The sequence below is a fragment of the Rhea pennata genome, chromosome 14 (genome assembly GCF_028389875.1).
Source record: "Rhea pennata isolate bPtePen1 chromosome 14, bPtePen1.pri, whole genome shotgun sequence".
Taxonomy (NCBI): domain Eukaryota; kingdom Metazoa; phylum Chordata; class Aves; order Rheiformes; family Rheidae; genus Rhea; species Rhea pennata.
In genome coordinates, this window is record NC_084676.1 from 1,969,793 (window position 1) to 1,985,795 (window position 16,003).

General features: G+C 61.5%; 2 protein-coding genes across 3 annotated transcripts; one reads left to right on the forward strand and one right to left on the reverse strand.

Moving 5' to 3' along the window:
- Position 1: 1 nt before the first annotated feature.
- FCHSD1 (FCH and double SH3 domains 1) lies at positions 2-9,955 on the reverse strand. 2 transcript variants are annotated; one of them, XM_062587094.1, is made up of 20 exons: positions 9,878-9,955; positions 9,433-9,530; positions 8,573-8,618; positions 5,533-5,606; positions 5,042-5,186; positions 4,761-4,897; positions 4,609-4,672; positions 4,353-4,481; positions 3,772-3,894; positions 3,534-3,629; positions 3,346-3,462; positions 3,102-3,206; positions 2,771-2,932; positions 2,529-2,654; positions 2,314-2,397; positions 1,902-2,079; positions 1,424-1,629; positions 1,076-1,172; positions 899-966; positions 2-663 (listed from the first exon to the last, which is right to left on the reverse strand). In XM_062587094.1, the coding sequence occupies exons 1-20, from the start codon at positions 9,896-9,898 to the stop codon at positions 598-600; spliced, it is 2,142 nt and encodes a 713-aa protein (XP_062443078.1). In that variant the 5' UTR covers positions 9,899-9,955; the 3' UTR covers positions 2-597. The 2 variants fall into 2 exon arrangements, with proteins under 2 accessions (XP_062443078.1, XP_062443077.1); XM_062587093.1 differs by lacking the exons at positions 9,433-9,530; positions 9,878-9,955 and having other exon boundaries at positions 8,573-8,887.
- Positions 9,956-11,662: 1,707 nt separating this feature from the next.
- On the forward strand, positions 11,663-15,578 carry LOC134146998 (proteinase-activated receptor 3-like). The gene is made up of 2 exons (XM_062587696.1): positions 11,663-11,772; positions 14,554-15,578. Exons 1-2 carry the CDS (start codon positions 11,667-11,669, stop codon positions 15,576-15,578), a joined length of 1,131 nt encoding a protein of 376 aa, XP_062443680.1. The 5' UTR covers positions 11,663-11,666.
- The last annotated feature ends 425 nt before the right edge of the window (positions 15,579-16,003 follow it).

The following is a 16,003-nucleotide window of genomic DNA, read 5'->3' on the forward strand; positions in this document are numbered from 1 at the left end:
GCCGAGTGGACTCACTTTATTGGGGCACAGCAACCAGAGTGCCCGCTCCTGCTGCCCCCACCACCTCCCGCGTCCCTCTCTTGGGTGGGCAGGGGGCTGGATGGCAGATGCGGTGCCTAGCACGGAGGGAGACATCACCCCACCCTCCCCCCAGCCCTGGGGGGCTGTGCTACATTGTCAGCAAGGGGGGGCATGTACGAGGACGCCAGCCGGGGGCCTGGAGAAGGGGCAGAGGTAAGAGCCGTGGGCACAACCACACCACTGAGCTCCTTGCCTTGCTTTGGGTAAAGGTGCTTCCGGGCAGGAGCATGGCTGCCCAGTGTTGTGCACGGAGACAAGACTGCTCCACAAGCTATGCTGAGTACCATAGGAGCAACAGCAGGATGCGTCCCCCCCCCAAGAAGACCAGCTCCGGGGAAGCAGAGCGGGGCTCAGGGCACGTCCTAGCGCTCCCCTCTGTGCCGGCCCCTGCTGCGTGGGATGAGGAGCATCCAGAGCGGGTGATGCAGTTTGCTTGGGTGAAGCTTTTGCAGACTGCAGGCCCAAGGACCCAGCGGGAGCAGGGAGAGACTAGGAGAGCACAAGGGACTCCCAGGGTCAGCTAAAGTGCAGCTCGGGCTCGGCTTCAGGGGCTCTGTCAGGCGGCGGGGGAGGCGCTCGGAGCTGCGGAGAGAGGAGAGCGGTGCTGACTGCTCCAGGCCCTGCTCTGCCGGCTCGCTCCTAACTCCTGCACCGTTCCCAGGCCTTCCAGACCACCCCGCACCGTGCGGACAGCACCGTCCCATGTCACAGCCCCTTCCCCTCCAGCTTCAGCGGCTGGGAGGCAATGAGGAGGGCAGGGAGATCATCACTGGTAGGGGAGGCCCAGGGCCGTGGGTGGCCCCAGAGAGGTGCTTACCGGACGGAGGCGGCTGGTTGACAGGTCTGGAGAGCTCTGGCCGCTGGCCATGCCATCCTGCCTGCAGACTGGACACACGACAGAGATGGGCTGGGCTCTGGTAGTGCTACGCGTGTCTCCCACGCCCCCTAACCTCCTTTCCAGCCCTTCCAGCCCCTGGGGTCTCATGGCACTCACCTCCCACTAGCACTTCTGGAGCGGGGCTGGAGGCCAGGCTGTTCCCAGGTGCGAGGCCAGGAGGAGAGAATGGTGGAGGGGAGGGTGACGGCAGCTCCTGAAAAAACAAAGCAGAGGGTGTTTGAAGCAGTGGGTGCTCCACAGCCTGCAGAGACCTTCATTGCAGTGCTGGGCCCAGGGACTTCTTCAGGTCACCCCAGAGACACAGCACCCTTGTCCCAGCAACGATGGGTATGAGATGGCCCCCTGTCCTGTGCCATGGCGATGCAGCAACCCTCCTTGATGACACGTAACCTCCCTCCCTCACCCAGCATGGGCCAGGCCCAGCTCAGCCTCAGCAGAACCCACCTGCCCAGCAGAGCCCCCGGCCCCGGTGAGCTCCTCCACCACGAGCGAGGGGAAGACACCAATGCGTCCATTGAAATCTCCTGTCCAGAAACCATCGTCCACCTCCTCCTCCGTCCGGGGCAGCACGCGGATGATGGCGCCCTCGGGGAAGCTCAGCTCTTCGGGGCTCTGCCCCTCGTAGTCGTACAGGGCTCGCACCAGCCAGGCTGTGGAGAGAGCGGGAAGCTGCTGTCAGCTGCCTCAGCACATGGTAGAGGCCAGAGCTGTCCTCCTGGGAGGACAAGCTCTCTTTGCAAGGTGCTCAGCACTCCCGGGCACGGCCCCTGCGAGCGCGAAGGGGATGCTACTCCTTGCACTAGGGACAAGTCGTGGGACCACATCCCATGGGGAAAGACAGAGGTCGAGCCCAAGGGGACATGGCGTGGTGCCTGCCCTGTGGACACGCACCAGACTAGGGTGATACTATGTTGCCACCCACCTCCAGGCTCCAAGACCAGCTCCGCGCTCATGATGCTGGAGAGCTGCCGGTGCAAGGCTGTCTCCAAGGACCCTGCAGCCTGGCCCCCAGATGTGGGGCCCGCTTCAGTGCCCACACAGCCCAGGGATAGCAGGTACTTCTCGGGGACATAGCCGACCTGGCCTGCCTTGTTCCGGGCCTGGAGGGGCAGAAGCCACATTACAATCCCAACACTGTACCCAAATCGTGACTCTGTGACCACGTTTGTTCCGGCCCTCATACTGGGACAGTCCTCGTGAGTGGGGACTCACAGGGACCCCCCAAACTCTGCCCAGCTCTGGCATGGGCCAGATCGTGCAGTCTAGGCTAGAGAGAGGAGGGGACCTCAGGGATGCTCAGCCTGATGCCCTTTTCTCTGGCTACCTGCACCCACCTTCACCCACTCCTCGACATCACCGTCCTCGATGATCTCCAGCTCCTCTCCTTGGGTGATGGACAGCTCGTCTGCCTGGCAGCCCTGCAGGAGCACATGGGACATGGTGCAAAGCGGTATAAAGGCTGCCAGGGCCAGCGGTGGACACGCCTGGCTCGGGGCAGGGCGCCAAGAGCCCTAAGGAACTAGCCACAGAGCTCCAACAGCTGCTTTACCTGGTATCCGAAAATCACCCGGCAAGCGTAAGGATACGTGCGGCCAGCAGGGCCAGGGTCGACGTCTTCAAACGGCTCAACGCTGTCATCGTAATCATCAAACTCCGCCAGGTCAAACTCTTCTGTCTAGGGACAAACCCTGCGTCAGCGGGATGGGGGGGGGGGGGCGTTGTCCCTCCCTGCTGCTCCCAACCAGGGGTGCTGAGAGCCACCCGGGCTCCTGGTGCTCAGGCTGCTCTCACCGCAGGTGCGGACTCCTTCTCGGCCTGCTGGGCTGCGCTCAGGCTGCGCTCACGCTCCAGCTCCTCCAGCGCCTGCGCCATGGCCCCCGCCAGCCAGGCGTCCACATCCAGCCCAGTCGTGCGAAGCAGCGCCAGCCGGGCATCCGCCTTCACCTTGCTGACCTGTGGGGAGGCCGCGGGCCGAGGTCGGTCGAGTCTCACCCATGTCTCCCAGGCGGTGATAAACTGCTCGTGGTTCCCCAGGCCACCCCCAAGCCTCCAGGTTTGGGGAGCTCCAGGCCAGGGTGGGCTTAGGAACAGGGTCCGCATAGCTCTGCCCTGCCAGACCCACCTCCGCCTTCCGGATGTTCTCTCTCACTTCCTCCATCCGTCGCTCCATGGCGGTCACCTCCGCCTCTGGGGCCTGCTGCCTCCTGGCCTCCAGCCTCTGCAGGACCTGCATGAACAGCCACGGCTCATGGCGGCTCACGAGTGCAGAGGAGCGTGAGGGAAGGGGCTGCAGCCTCTGCCCTCTCGCAGGGCCCTCCAACACACCATGGCTCTGCAAGGAAGGATGACCTGTGCAGAGCACCCACCTGCTCGCTGTGTGTCTTGATTTTGTAGTCCTTGGCTGCCCGCATGGCCCAGCGCCGCACCTCCTTCTCCAGGCTGCTCTCACTGGTGCTGCTGCTCTCTGGCTCCAGAAGACGCATCTAGGCAAGGATGGCACAGCTGAGAAGGGCTCGAGTGCTCAGCCTGTCACCAGACCAGCCTCACAACGTACCTGGTCCATGCCAGCAAGCTGGAATCGCTGCTCTGGGGTCAGCGTGAAGGCAGTGTGGTCCTGGAGGAAGAGGAGGAGGTTCTGCTTCTGGCATATCTGCAGTGGCGGGGAGAAGATGCATGGGACCAAGGCGGGATGCAGGACTCAGTCATGCCCTCCATCAACCCAGCAGTGTCCAGAATGCAAAGGGACCAGTGGAGGCCAGCCCCAGCCCTGGGACAAGGAGGGATAGCTTTACTTGTGTGGATGACTCCAAAACGCGCTGGAACCACTCCTGTGTTGCCTGGCAGATCTCAATCTCTGTCTGGCTGGTCAAGGTCAAGTGGTCCCGGAACCGCTCGTAAAGGTCACCGTCCAGGGCCTAGGAAAACCAGGCTGGGAGGCAGGAGAGCCCCCCACACCCTGCAGCACCTATGGTGCCCATGCAGAGCCAAGGAGTGGGGCATTCCAAGTGCCTGCTTATTATCCGGCATCTCTCATCTCCCAAGAGCTCAAGCAGGGAGGACATCCCTGTCAGCTCCTGGGGGAGCATGTGCTGTTCCTATGCTGTCCCCAAGGTGGGCTAAGGACAATCCACAGGCTGGGCACCAGGGACCTGCCACATGCCCAAGAAATGCTCTGAGACAGCAATGCACATGGGACACCCTGCTGCTCCCTGTCCCAGCACTGCAGGTGCAGTGGGACCCTGTGTCCAGCACCTAGCCATGCTTGGGAGATGTTTCTTCAAGGACCCTGGACAGGTAGAGTCAGAGAGCCCTGCTCCCAGCATAGGGAGGGAAAAAGCTGATGAGGAAAGCCAGGAGTTGGAGCAGCTCTTACCTGCATGACAGTGGGTAACTCCACATTGTAGTAATGGTCTAGGTGGGCATTGGCAGACACCAGCGTGAGGATGTACTCGTTGTGCACCCCCGTGAGCTGCTTTGAATACTCGGCCAGCTGCGCAGAGAACTGTGGGATAGGGAGGGCATGCCCTGGCGAGTGGGTGGAGGATACCATCCTGCATCCCGTGCCAGCCCTGGACCAGTCCTGCTGCCACCCCTGTGATCAACGACCCGTCTGTCCTTGCATTGCTGACCTTGGCACTGAGTTTTTGCAGGCTGGCCTTTGTGTGAAATATCCTCCGGTCACTCCTCCGGAGCCTAGGGAGAAAGGTGAAGGCATGAGTTCATGGTCCATCCTCTTCGCTCCTGCCGCAGCACCACTGTGCCCTCCTCCCGTCCTGCTCACCGGGCCTCCACATCCGCAGCTTTGTCCTTGGCCACCTCATTGCTCCGCTGGAGGTGCGTAAACTGCTTCTTCGCCTTGCCCAGCTCCTTCACTGTCTCCAACAACTCTGCCTGCACCTTCTGCAACTGCTCAGTGCTCTAGGGTGGGGGGGAAGGGTCAGCCCCAGGACTGGTGGCCCCATCACTTTTGCTTGGGCATGGTGGCCATGAACTGCCCTGGCCATGAGCTGCCCTGCAGCTGCCCCTGGCCATGGGGCACATGCCTTCATCCTCCCCAAGTACCTTCTTCAGCATCCGCTCCTTGGACACACGGGCAGTCTTGGAGGCCTCTAGGGCAATGGTGCGATAGCTCTCCGAGGCGGTAACACGGGCCTGCCCAGCATACATAGTACCATCAATGACGCCCTTCCAGGCAGCAACGACGCTCCTGCAGGCAAGGATGCCAGGGAAAGAGGTTAAACCGACTCTCTTCTCCCACACCTCCTGCCGTGGGGCTCTCCTGCTTCCCTACCAGGTCTCGGCTGGGATCCCTCAAAGAGATGCCTTTGAGGACATCACCAGCCACCTGCCCCCTGTAGTCCCTTCTGTTTTGAATACCACATCCTCGGAGATAGCCTCACCCAGGGCTGCTTCCCTCAAGAGAGGGCATCTCTGGCACTGCCAGCCATTGGACTCCTGGTTAGGAGACAACATACCCAGCCACCTCCCTCTTCCAGGCCACAGCCACCCCAGCCCCTCGCCACCCTGCCCTGGCTACCTTGCCCATGGCCCACCTTGAGTCGTTGGCTTCACTGCGGCTCCGCTGCCAGTCTCTCTTCAGGAACTGGCTCGCCAGCCTCTGCAGTGCCTGTGGACAGACCTCCCATCACCGCTCGCTCCACCGCTCAGCCAGGCACCTCTGGCACACAGGCCTGCTTGCACCCAGCCCACCGGCTACATGTTCCTGTGCCAGTACCCTGCTTCCCCGTGCTGACTGCCTACTTCATGAGTGCCCCTAGAGCAATGGAGCAGGAGGGGACCCTGCGGTTGTTTGAGGCTGATGAGGACCAAGGAGTCTGGGCAGCCAGGGTCCTGGGGTCTCTCCTTGCAGGAAAACCTCACGTGGCTTTTGCTCCGCTGCCGACAGCGGGAAAAGCAGGGCAGGGAAGGAAGCGAGAGCAAGGGCTTGTGGCTGCGACCAAGCTGGCTGCAGCACACAGATACAAGGAGGATACACCTGGCAGCGCCCGAGGCTCAGCCTGGTCCCTGAAAGGGCAGAGAAGCCCAAACTGGCTCCCCGGGGAGCTCCCAGAAGGTCCAAGCCCCAGCACGGCCCCACAACCACCCTGCAGAACTTCCCTGACCTTGGCTCAAACAGGCACAGCACCCACAGCCAGATGCTTGGCACCCGCCGCCCCACTGATGGGTGGACAAAGCCCCGCACCTTTGAGTCCCACTAATGACCTGCCCACAATATGTCACTCTGGTTGGCCCTGCTGGGATTTCAACCTTCTCAGCCTCAGGCCTGGAGGAAAAAGTCCAATTTTTATCACACCTCCTCCCTCAACATTAGAATGCCTGTGCAGGATGTGGGCTAGTCCAAGGACTTCATTTAAACGCTGATGCATTTGGGGACACACCGAAGGCATAAAGGGAGACTTGTATATCCCCCTGCCCCAAAGCAGGCCATGCAGAGGAAGGACAGAAAGCCCTCGTGTGCCAGACCTGCTGGGGTGCCTGTAGGGTTGGGTCAGAGCCACAAACCCCTGCGGTCTCAGTGATATGCACGATTGCCAAGGGCATCTTACAGCTAAGGTGATGCCAGACAGCACATGTGAGTTAGGGGAGGAAGAGCCCCTGGATGACCCAGAGAAGCAGACTTTGGCTAGCCACCATCATGAAAGGCTTCATCTTGCAGCTTTTGAGAATGAAGGCTGGGAGGGGGACTGCCAGTGGCCAGAAATGGGCCACAACACACAGCGGCTGCAAAGGCAACAGCCAAATAAAGAAGCCAGGGAGAAGCCACCAACAACCCAAGCCCAGAATGACCTGAACCTCCAGCACAGAGGGCGGCAATCCCCCTCCGAGCTCGAGGGGTGCATGGTGGAGCCATGTGTCCAAACCCATCCCAGGCTCACCAGAGATGTCCGCCGAGGCTCCAGCACATTTGGGAATGCCGAGGCTGGGCATCGAACCAGGGAAGAGGCTGAGAAAGCAGCGGGGCAACGACAGACGGGCGGAAGCCAAGGTACTGCAAGAGGCCTCTTCGGTTACTCACGCGGGGCTGAGTAGGGAGTTAGTTGCACCCTCCAGGCCAATGGCTTCCCAAAGCTACCTGCCAGTGCCCCGCAGCCACCAGGAGGGAGAAGAGGTTAGGCCAGAGCAGGGCAGGGGAGCGACGCTGCAGGGGGACGGATGCCATGCGCGTGGGAGGTGGAACGGAGGAAGGCAGAGGCAGGAGCGAGGTGGCACGCTGCTGGGCAGCCGGGGCCGGACCGCTGTCCTGCAGGGAGAGGGAAGGAAGGGCAGAGAGGGATGCTGGGCCCCTGCAGGGTACTTGCAGCCCATTTTGGGGGCACAAACAGGTCTTGCAGTGGTCCCCAAGCCTCTGCTCTCTCTTCTAGACATACCTGGGCATTATCTGCGTATTTTTTCTGCTCCAGCCCTTCTCTGACAGCTCATAGCTTGGCTTCAGCATCACACCCTGGTGTCCACCACTTCATTCAAGGGCTCCTGACAAACCTGGCCTAGCCCTACACTGTGGCTCGCCACCCGCAACCAAAGCTCTCGTCTTCCCTACGAGACTTGGCTCTGCCAGCACTTAGGATCTGCCACCTCTCTGAGCCCTTGACTCCTTCTGCTTGCAACTTGGTTATTTAGTTCTCTCCTGGGGTATTAAACTGGTATTAGTCATTACCTTTGTAGCAAAAGCATGGCGAGTTACAAACATCACAGTACCACGTACTGAAGGCGGGGGAGAAGCAGCTGCTGCCTACCAAACACGGAGGGTGTGCGACATGGGAGGGGGAGCAGGGCGCACGGGGGACTCCCTGCGGCACGTCACCAACCTGCGAAACTCTGCTGCAGCATCTTTTTAAGGGAAACAGCAGAGGATGCTTCAAGGAACAAAAACCAGGCTCTGATATTTAAAAGAAGAGCTCTGCAACGATCAAGCAGACACTGCGGTTGGATTATTTCCTTCCCCCCAGTTTTCCCTCTCGGCCCCCAAAACACACGCGGTCCGGTTTGTGCTGTGCTCAGCAAAGTCCCTCAGCAGGGCAATCGACAAGTGATCGATCCCTGCCGTGAGGGAAAGCGCTGATCCTCCCCTTCGAAGGAACGGACGGATCCCAGCTAGCCCTGACTTGCACAGATGAAGGGATGAGCTAAGACACAGATGTCACAGTGAAACCCTGTTCGGCTCAAATAACATCTGACTTTTGAGAGCAAAACCCCAATCTGCTTGCACAGGGCTGTGCGCTGCTGCAAAACGCCCAGGACCAGAGGGCCGAGGTCTCCTCACTGCCTTGGAGAGGACCCAGCACCCTGCTCGGGGCCGCTCCGGTGGGCAAAACCCCCGGGAACGCAGTGCAAATGCCCAAAGCCGGGCCAGCAGCACCTCCCACGCAGCGCCCGGGCTCTCGTGGCAGGGGAGACGGCGAGAGGAGAGCCGAGGAGGACGGAGAGCCAAGGGCCGGCGGGGCGACACCGGCTAGGGGAAACGGCGGCACTGAGGTCGGCGCGAGGCCGCTTGGAGTCCTGGTGCCGCTGCACATTGACACGTGTCACAGAACGTCCCTGGGAGCAGCGAGGAGCCCGGCGCCACCTCCTTACCTGCCCATACTCCCTCTCGATCGCAGACCTCTGTTTGCTATAGGACCTGTAGGGAGAGGACACGCCGGGAAGGTGAGAGCCCAGCGCGCGTGGGATGGACAGGGCTGTCTTCTCGCCGTGGCGCAGCATCGCGGCGCCTCTGTCCCCCCCCTGGATTGTGCTCTGGAAGCGCCCGTCTCCCAGGGTGGCCCGACCCACGGCAGCGACGGAGCCTTCGACCAGCCGCGGCAGCGGGCTCGAGGCAAGCCGAGCCTGGAGGGCCATATGCGATGGCGATGGCCCTTCCCTGCCCCACAGGTGAAATGAGCTGGGAGGTCTCAGGCCCACATGAACCGTGTGCGGAGGCACGCAGGGGCTGGCGCGGGGTGCCTAGCAGGGCTGCCGGCTCATGCCGGGGCCGATGGGGGCAGGGAGGCAGCCTCCCACGAGGGCAGCCGGTGACCTCTAAAGAGCCGCTGAAAGCATCTATGGTAACTGCAGCCCTGCTGCGTCGGGCTCCGCGCTGCTGTCAGACCCTGCCGCGCCCTCGGCGCCCATGGGATCCGCCGGCAGGAGCCGGCGGCACTCGGGGCGTGCAGGATGCGGCCCCCTCCAGCAGCCCCTCCCGGCCTACCGCCCCGGAGGGCTGGGAACGGGGACCGTTTTCCTCCTTCCCCAGCTTGTCGTGTGATGGAAGGAGAGCGAAGACTCCCGACACTCCGGCTGCCGGCCGCAGCTTTGCATGCTCCAGGGAGCGCAGGGCGCAGACAAGCGTCAGCAGTGCACTGAGTTTGCAGGTCTCAGCCAGGAGCCCAGGCAGGAGGCCGTGGGTGCTGTGCTGGCCCCCGGGGCGGCCGAGGAGGCCCAGGAGTGGCCGGTACCTGATGTCCTCCAGCAGCTCCGTGTCCCGCTGCTGCTTGCTCTGCAGGCTGGAGAGCTGCTCTATGAAGTGCACCTTCACCTCCTGGGTCAGCTTCACCTGCAAGGTTGGGGGGGGGGGGCGGGGGGCAGCTCTCAGGACCGGCTCCTGCTGTCCGCAGTGCCAGGCCGGGCCACCCGCCAGTGTCACCCTCCCGGCAGGGCTGGGGGCACCCGAGCACGCAGGGCGAAGGCGGCGGGGGAGACCCCGCCGGCCCCCCGGGGCCGCCCCGAGGTCACTCCCGAGGTCGCGCCGCGCTGCTTGTGCCAGTCGCGACCCCGCAGCCGCCACCGCCGATTCCCCCGATGCCCGTCGTGCAGCCGGTCCTGACTCCCCGGTCAGGCCTCGCGGCCCGGTGCCATCCCGGATCCTGCGGGGCCGGGGCCGGTCCCGTCCCTCTCACTCACCTTACGCGGCGGCGGCTGCATCGCTCCGCTGCCCGATCCCGGCCCTGGTCCCGGCCCCGCCACCACTGCCGCCGCGCGTGTGCCGAGCCCGGAACTGCCGGGACCGGCCGGGCCCCGCCCCGCCCCAACCCCCGCCGGGCCCCGCCCCAACCCCCGCCCCGCCCCGCCGCCGGGCCCCTCCCCGCCCCGCAGCCGGGCCCCGCCCCGCCGCCGAGCCCCGCCCCAACCCCCGCCGGGCCCCGCCCCAACCCCCGCCGGGCCCCGCCCCAACCCCCGCCCCGCCCCGCCGCCGGGCCCCTCCCCGCCCCGCAGCCGGGCCCCGCCCCGCCGCCGAGCCCCGCCCCAACCCCCGCCGGGCCCCGCCCCAACCCCCGCCCCGCCCCGCCCCGCCGCCGGGCCCCGCCCCGCCGCCGGGCCCCGCCCCTCCCTAGGCCCCGCCCGCGGCGCCGGCTGGTGCTCGGCGCTGCGCGTTCGCCCGGGAGCGCTGGGGCCGGGCCTGGGGCGGGGCCGAGGGGGACGCGCGGGGCGCTGGGGCTGGTCCCAGGTCGCACAGGGGACGGGGCTCGGCAGGACCCGCCGTGTGTGCGTGCGTGCGTGTGTGTGTGTGTGCAGTGGCATCTGGTGTGGGGGCACCTGGCATCCATGAGGGCTCGCCAGCCAGCCCTCCCTGTGCCTCCTCGGCCTCTTCTGTCCCCCCCCGGCCCCTCCTTCTGCCCCTCTGTCGCCTCTCCGTCCCCACCCCCACGCTGCCGTTCCTCTCTTCCTTCTCTTTCACTTGGCATTTTTACCCCGTTTTTCCTCCATTTATGGCCATCACGGTTCTTGCAGCTCTCCAGGTCCTCCCTGCTGTCCCTTTTGTCCCTTTTGTCCCTTTCTTGCTTTCTCACGTTTTTTGGGGCAGTTGCATGTTTCCAGGTTCCCCCAGAGCATGTCCATGAGTGAGGCTGGGCCTGGGGTTGTCCCTGTGGGTCACTGGGGCAGTTATTCCCTTCTGTAGCTCCTCTGCTTCAGGCAGTCACGGGGAGCTGGGAGAGTGGGCATGGGGGCCACCTACCACCCACTTGGGTGACAGGAAGGGCATGGCACAGCTGCGATGGGGCAGGGTGGCCCCATCTGCGAGGTGGAACCAGCTCATCAGGCCAACCAAAGTGATCAAACACAAGGAAGCTGGGAGTTTCTGGTCCTCAGGGCCTTCCTAGGATGGTCAGACAGGGGTGAGAGTGCCATGGACCCCAAAGTGCTGCCATGTGGGAATGGCAGGTCCTGTTCCATGAGGAGCACCCTTGTGCAATGGGGCCTGGGCACACAGAGCTGGGTTGTGACTCCCTTGGTGACCTGGGAGCCAGCCGTGACCCTGCTGCCATGCACTTACAGGGCAGGCACCACTTCACCTCCCCACTCAGTCTGTAAAATACCTTCTTGTGGTTGCACCAAAACTGCTTCCACCTCCTCACAGCCACCTAACTGCGCAAGGGTAGATGGAAATCACCCTAAAGCCACGTGTCTCCATCTGTCTGTCCTCAGCTCTGAGCATTTGGAGATAGCTTGCAGTTTGCAGTCATCTCAACTCCCAACTTCCCGAGTGTCCGTCTCGCTGCTTGGACCTCAGGGGCGGAAAGCAGCCCCCAGACGCAAAGTGGAAGAAAAAGAGGAAGGGTGCTGTGGAGGAGAGGGCTGGCGTCTGTCATGTCGCAGTGACTCACAGTCTGGGGCCAGCCCCCGCTTGTGATACTTCTCTGGACCCCAGAAGACAACCATCAGCAGTTTTTGCAGAGGTCGCGCCACAGATATGTATTTTTTGCCGTCGCCCGGCTCTGCTGCCATCTACGTCTCCCTCCTGCTTGGCTGCACCTGGCTCTGCTCAGCTGTCGAACTCCCCACAGCTAAGCGCCCTGGTAGGTCTCTCGCTCCCTTTCCGGGGAATGTCCTTCTTGGGGATCTGGTTAAAGAAGGTCAGGAAGGGCCGTCTGGCTGAGGTGGGGGTACGTGCCAGCTGGGAGACGATGGGGCAGGACAGGAGGGACATGGACCATATGGAGGCTGGGATATCCCAATACCATGTCACTTGGCACTTGGATGGGAATTGCTGCCTGTTACCGAGATGGGTTGGGGGACAACTCTGCCGCTTTTTCTGGGTCTTTTTACTGTCCATATTGAAAGCTCAAGTGATGACCTGAAACGCCGCTGCTCTTCCCCTCCCTATAGCAGCAAAAATAAAATTATTGCTGTTGTAACCTGAAATTTCCCCTGCCTCCTTCGCGAGTGGAGAGGGCAGAGACGGCAGCATTTGCAGGAGGCTGTTGGACACAGCTGGGCCTTCCTGGTGCCCTAGACCTCAAGTGTCCTGGGGACCAGCTGAAAGTCTCTGGGATTTCAGAGCTGGGGTGGTTCATTTCAGGCTAAATTGGAGCCACCAAACTTTCTCGTAAGTCCCACATCTGAACACGTTGTCCTGGAAGTGGTCTTGCACGGCACGTCGTGCCCTGCGCCCAAGCCGGTGTGGGTGACTGCTCTCAGGAAATCTCCGCGTTGTTTCCCAGTCCCAGAGCGGGAGGCAGCGATTCACGACCGCCACAGCTCCTTGGACCCAGCTGTCACGGCAGACTGGGCTCATCGTGTTCGAGCAGCCAGGATGGTTGTCACTGCACGGGCTCGCTGTGTGCCCGCTCAAAGGGCAACGTGGTGCCTGCGGGTCCGGGGCTGCGAGGCGGCCCTAGCGCAATCCGGCAGCCGTGGCAGGGCTTGGAAAGCCGAGGAGCTGCCTCAGTGAGAGCTTTGCAGAGGACCGCGCGGGTCGCTTGGGACAGCTGGCCGCCCCGTGCACTCAGGCTCGAGGAACCACCTTCGCTGTTCCCTGGGGCCGTGCATTAGCAGTGCATGTTGGCAAGTGCCAAGGAGTGTTAACATCTAGCCCTGGCAAAACAGGCTCGGGGGGGGGTGGGGGGGGGGGGCTGTGTCTCTCTGGGCAGCCCCTGAGCTGGGAGCAGTGCAGTGGGGTGGAAGGGAAGGCTTTAGGAAGGGTATGTTTAGCTCTGTTGTAGGAGCAGGAAGCGGACTTGCTCGTACAGGTACCAATGTGCGTCACGGTGACGTGCAGGGAGGCAGGGCCTGGTTGTGCTGTTAGAGTGAAAAAAACATTAAGAAAAGGGATTTGATCAGTGGGTTTCTTTCTTTCTTTTTTTTTCTTTTCCTTTTTTTTCCTTTTTTTTTTTTTTTTTTTTTGGGGGGGGGGGTGACCGAGGATCTTCCTGTTCTGTGCTTTTGCTCTGGGCACAGAGTGAGAAGCTTATGACCACAGGGAGCGGAGGGAGATCCGCATAGCCGTGGCTGACGTGGGGTTGGGGTGGAGGGGGCCTGGCTGCCTGGGCCTGGCTGAGGGGAAGCGGCGAGAGACCCAGAACAGCTCAGGTGGCAGGGTGGGAACAGCTCTGTCCTGGCGTGGCTGGTGTGTCACATCTCCGTCAAAGGCCCGACACATGTAGGCTCTGGATGCTGCTGATTTCGGTGTTCGATCAGGCCACGAGGCTGCAGGTGAAGTCAAGCACTCCCACTGCTGCTTTTCACCAGCCGGCAGAGGCAGGGACCATATATTACTGGGGTGCTGCTGCCTCAGCAGAGACAGGATCCCTGCTTCTCCTCAGGCCACCCAACCCTTTTTGTACCCGCTACCTTTCTGGGGAGACACACTGTATGCTAGACCCAGCCAGTAGGTTTAGTGCTGGGGAGCCAGGGCAGAGTAGACCCCAAAGCCCTGAAAGGCTGGCATCACACCCCAGAGCACCTGGGCATGTTCACTGATGCTGTAGAGACCGTGCCAGGTCCTTTGGGTGGGATCCATGCCATGCACCCCTTTTCCTCCACCATCATGCTCCTCATGCCTCCCCTATCTGCCCCAGGCAGCCCGTCAGGCTCGCAGGGCCTCCTTTGGTTACTTTTGCCATGAAGACAGACCAGGCACTGCTCCAGGATCTGATCTGCAGGTGTTCCTGGCACACACAGCTGGGGGAGCAGGATGGGGACCTGCATCTGACATGTGTTGTTCATGATTTGCTCTAGAGCAGGGCATGAGTGTGCTAGGAAAAGGGATGTTGTCAAGAAGATGGGACATGCGCATGTCTGCATGCATGTGAGCACCCATCTCAGGCTCCAGACAGGGTTACTGTTCCTCTCCAAGCCTGGCTGGGCTGGCACTGAGATGGCCGCGGTGCTGGGTGAGTGGCATGGCATGAGCAGGATATGGTGTGGCTCTGGGACAAGGGCAGCTTTGTGTCTCTGTGAACTTTCCTTGCTGACTACAGTGTCTTACTTGGAGATGTCACTTCTGCATGGTCTTTCACACTCACATGGGGCTACTGGGGGATGTGTGGGGCAGGAGGGAGACCCTTGGGAGTTATAGTGCTCCTCTGCTTAGCATTACAGCTTGGGAGCACAATGCCAGCAAGAGCAGAGTTTGCCCCAGCTGAGGTACTGTGAACATCCACAGGGACCAGGATGTTAAGGACTAGGATGCAGAACTTCTGTGGGTCCCAAGCTGCCCTTTGCTGTTGACCAGGAAGATGCCAGCTCTTGCATTTGCTGGCTGCAGGGAGGAGTGACAGCTCCCTACATGGTCCCAAACAGGAAGGAGCAGTGGAAGGGTGCTCTCAGACAAAGCTAATTCCTTGTGTTCTTCTCAGTGCATGGCAAAGGACGAGTCTTGATCTCTCTCACTCCCCAAGAAGAAGCTGAATGCCCCGGCGCCTCTGTGGAAGCTTTTCTCAACAGCACTGTGACCACTCGTGTCCTCCCTGCTCTCTACTGTGTGATTCTGCTTGTCGGGCTGCCAGCCAATGCTCTGGCCTGCTGGGTCCTGGTGACCAAGTTCAGGAGATGTTCCACCACCTTCTTCCTGCTTAACCTGGCCAGCGCTGACCTGCTTTTTGTCCTCCTGCTGCCCTTCAAGATCTCCTACCACCTCTTGGGCAACCAGTGGCTCTTTGGGGACTACCTGTGCCGCACCATGGTAGCCCTCTTCTATGGGAATATGTACAGCTCTATCCTATTTCTCACCTGCATTGGCCTGGAGCGCTGCATCTCTGTGGTGCACCCGTTCTTGTGGAAGGGGTCCAGGTGGATGTGGGGCAGGGTGGGTGTCTGTGTGGGGATCTGGCTGGCAGTGGGGCTGGGCATGAGCCCATTGCTCTTCAGCCCCCAGACAAAGTACATCTCAGGGCTGAACATCACTACTTGCCATGATGTCCTAGACAAAGATGACCAGAAGTTCATGTTTTATTATTTCCTCTCCCTGGTAGGGCTGGGCTTTGGCATGCCCTTTGTGCTCATGATCATCTCCTATGGCTGCATCCTGGTGCGGCTGGTGGCCAAGAGGAGAAACTATGGGCACGTGGTACGTCTCCTGGCTCTGGTCCTCCTAGTCTTCATCCTCTGTTTCACCCCCAGCAATGTACTGCTCTTTAACCACTATGTGCTGGGTGCCACAGGATGCCGCAACATCACCTACATCTGGTATGTCCTGGCACTGGTGCTCAGCGCCTTCAACACCTGCTTTGATCCCTTCATCTACTTCTATGTCTCCAGGGATTTTCGGGCCTACATCTGGGGTGAAGGCACCTGCTGCCCCAGGCAACTCAAGACCTCAACAAGGAAAGCCTCTGAGAAGGCAGCCTTGCCCCTGAGGTCCAGCGAGCAGAGCCAGCCCTAGGCAGAAGCAAGGGGGTGCTGGGCTGTGCCTAGCCTCAGGGGCTGTGTCTGTTCTGTGGGAATCTGTGGCTCAGAGCCCAGCACCCAGCCATGCCTCTCTGTGGCTCTGTGCCACATCAGCACCATGGGCGCTGCCTTTTCCCCAACCCACTTGCACATTCCTTGGTACCACAGAATACAGCAGCCAAAGCACAAATGGACATGCTGTCATTCAGACCGTGCCATGGGACCAGTGCTATTCCCAGCTGCTAGCCAAGCTCTGGAGCAGTCTCCTCTCTGAGCACATGTCCCAGACTGGCAGCAAACTTGAGCAGAAAATCCCCCTGGGATTAGAAGCTTGCTGTGACTTTGCCAAAGTGTATTGGAGCCCCACAGGAAGGTGCAGAATGGTCTGTGCTGGACCCTACTGACATGAAATCCTGGTGG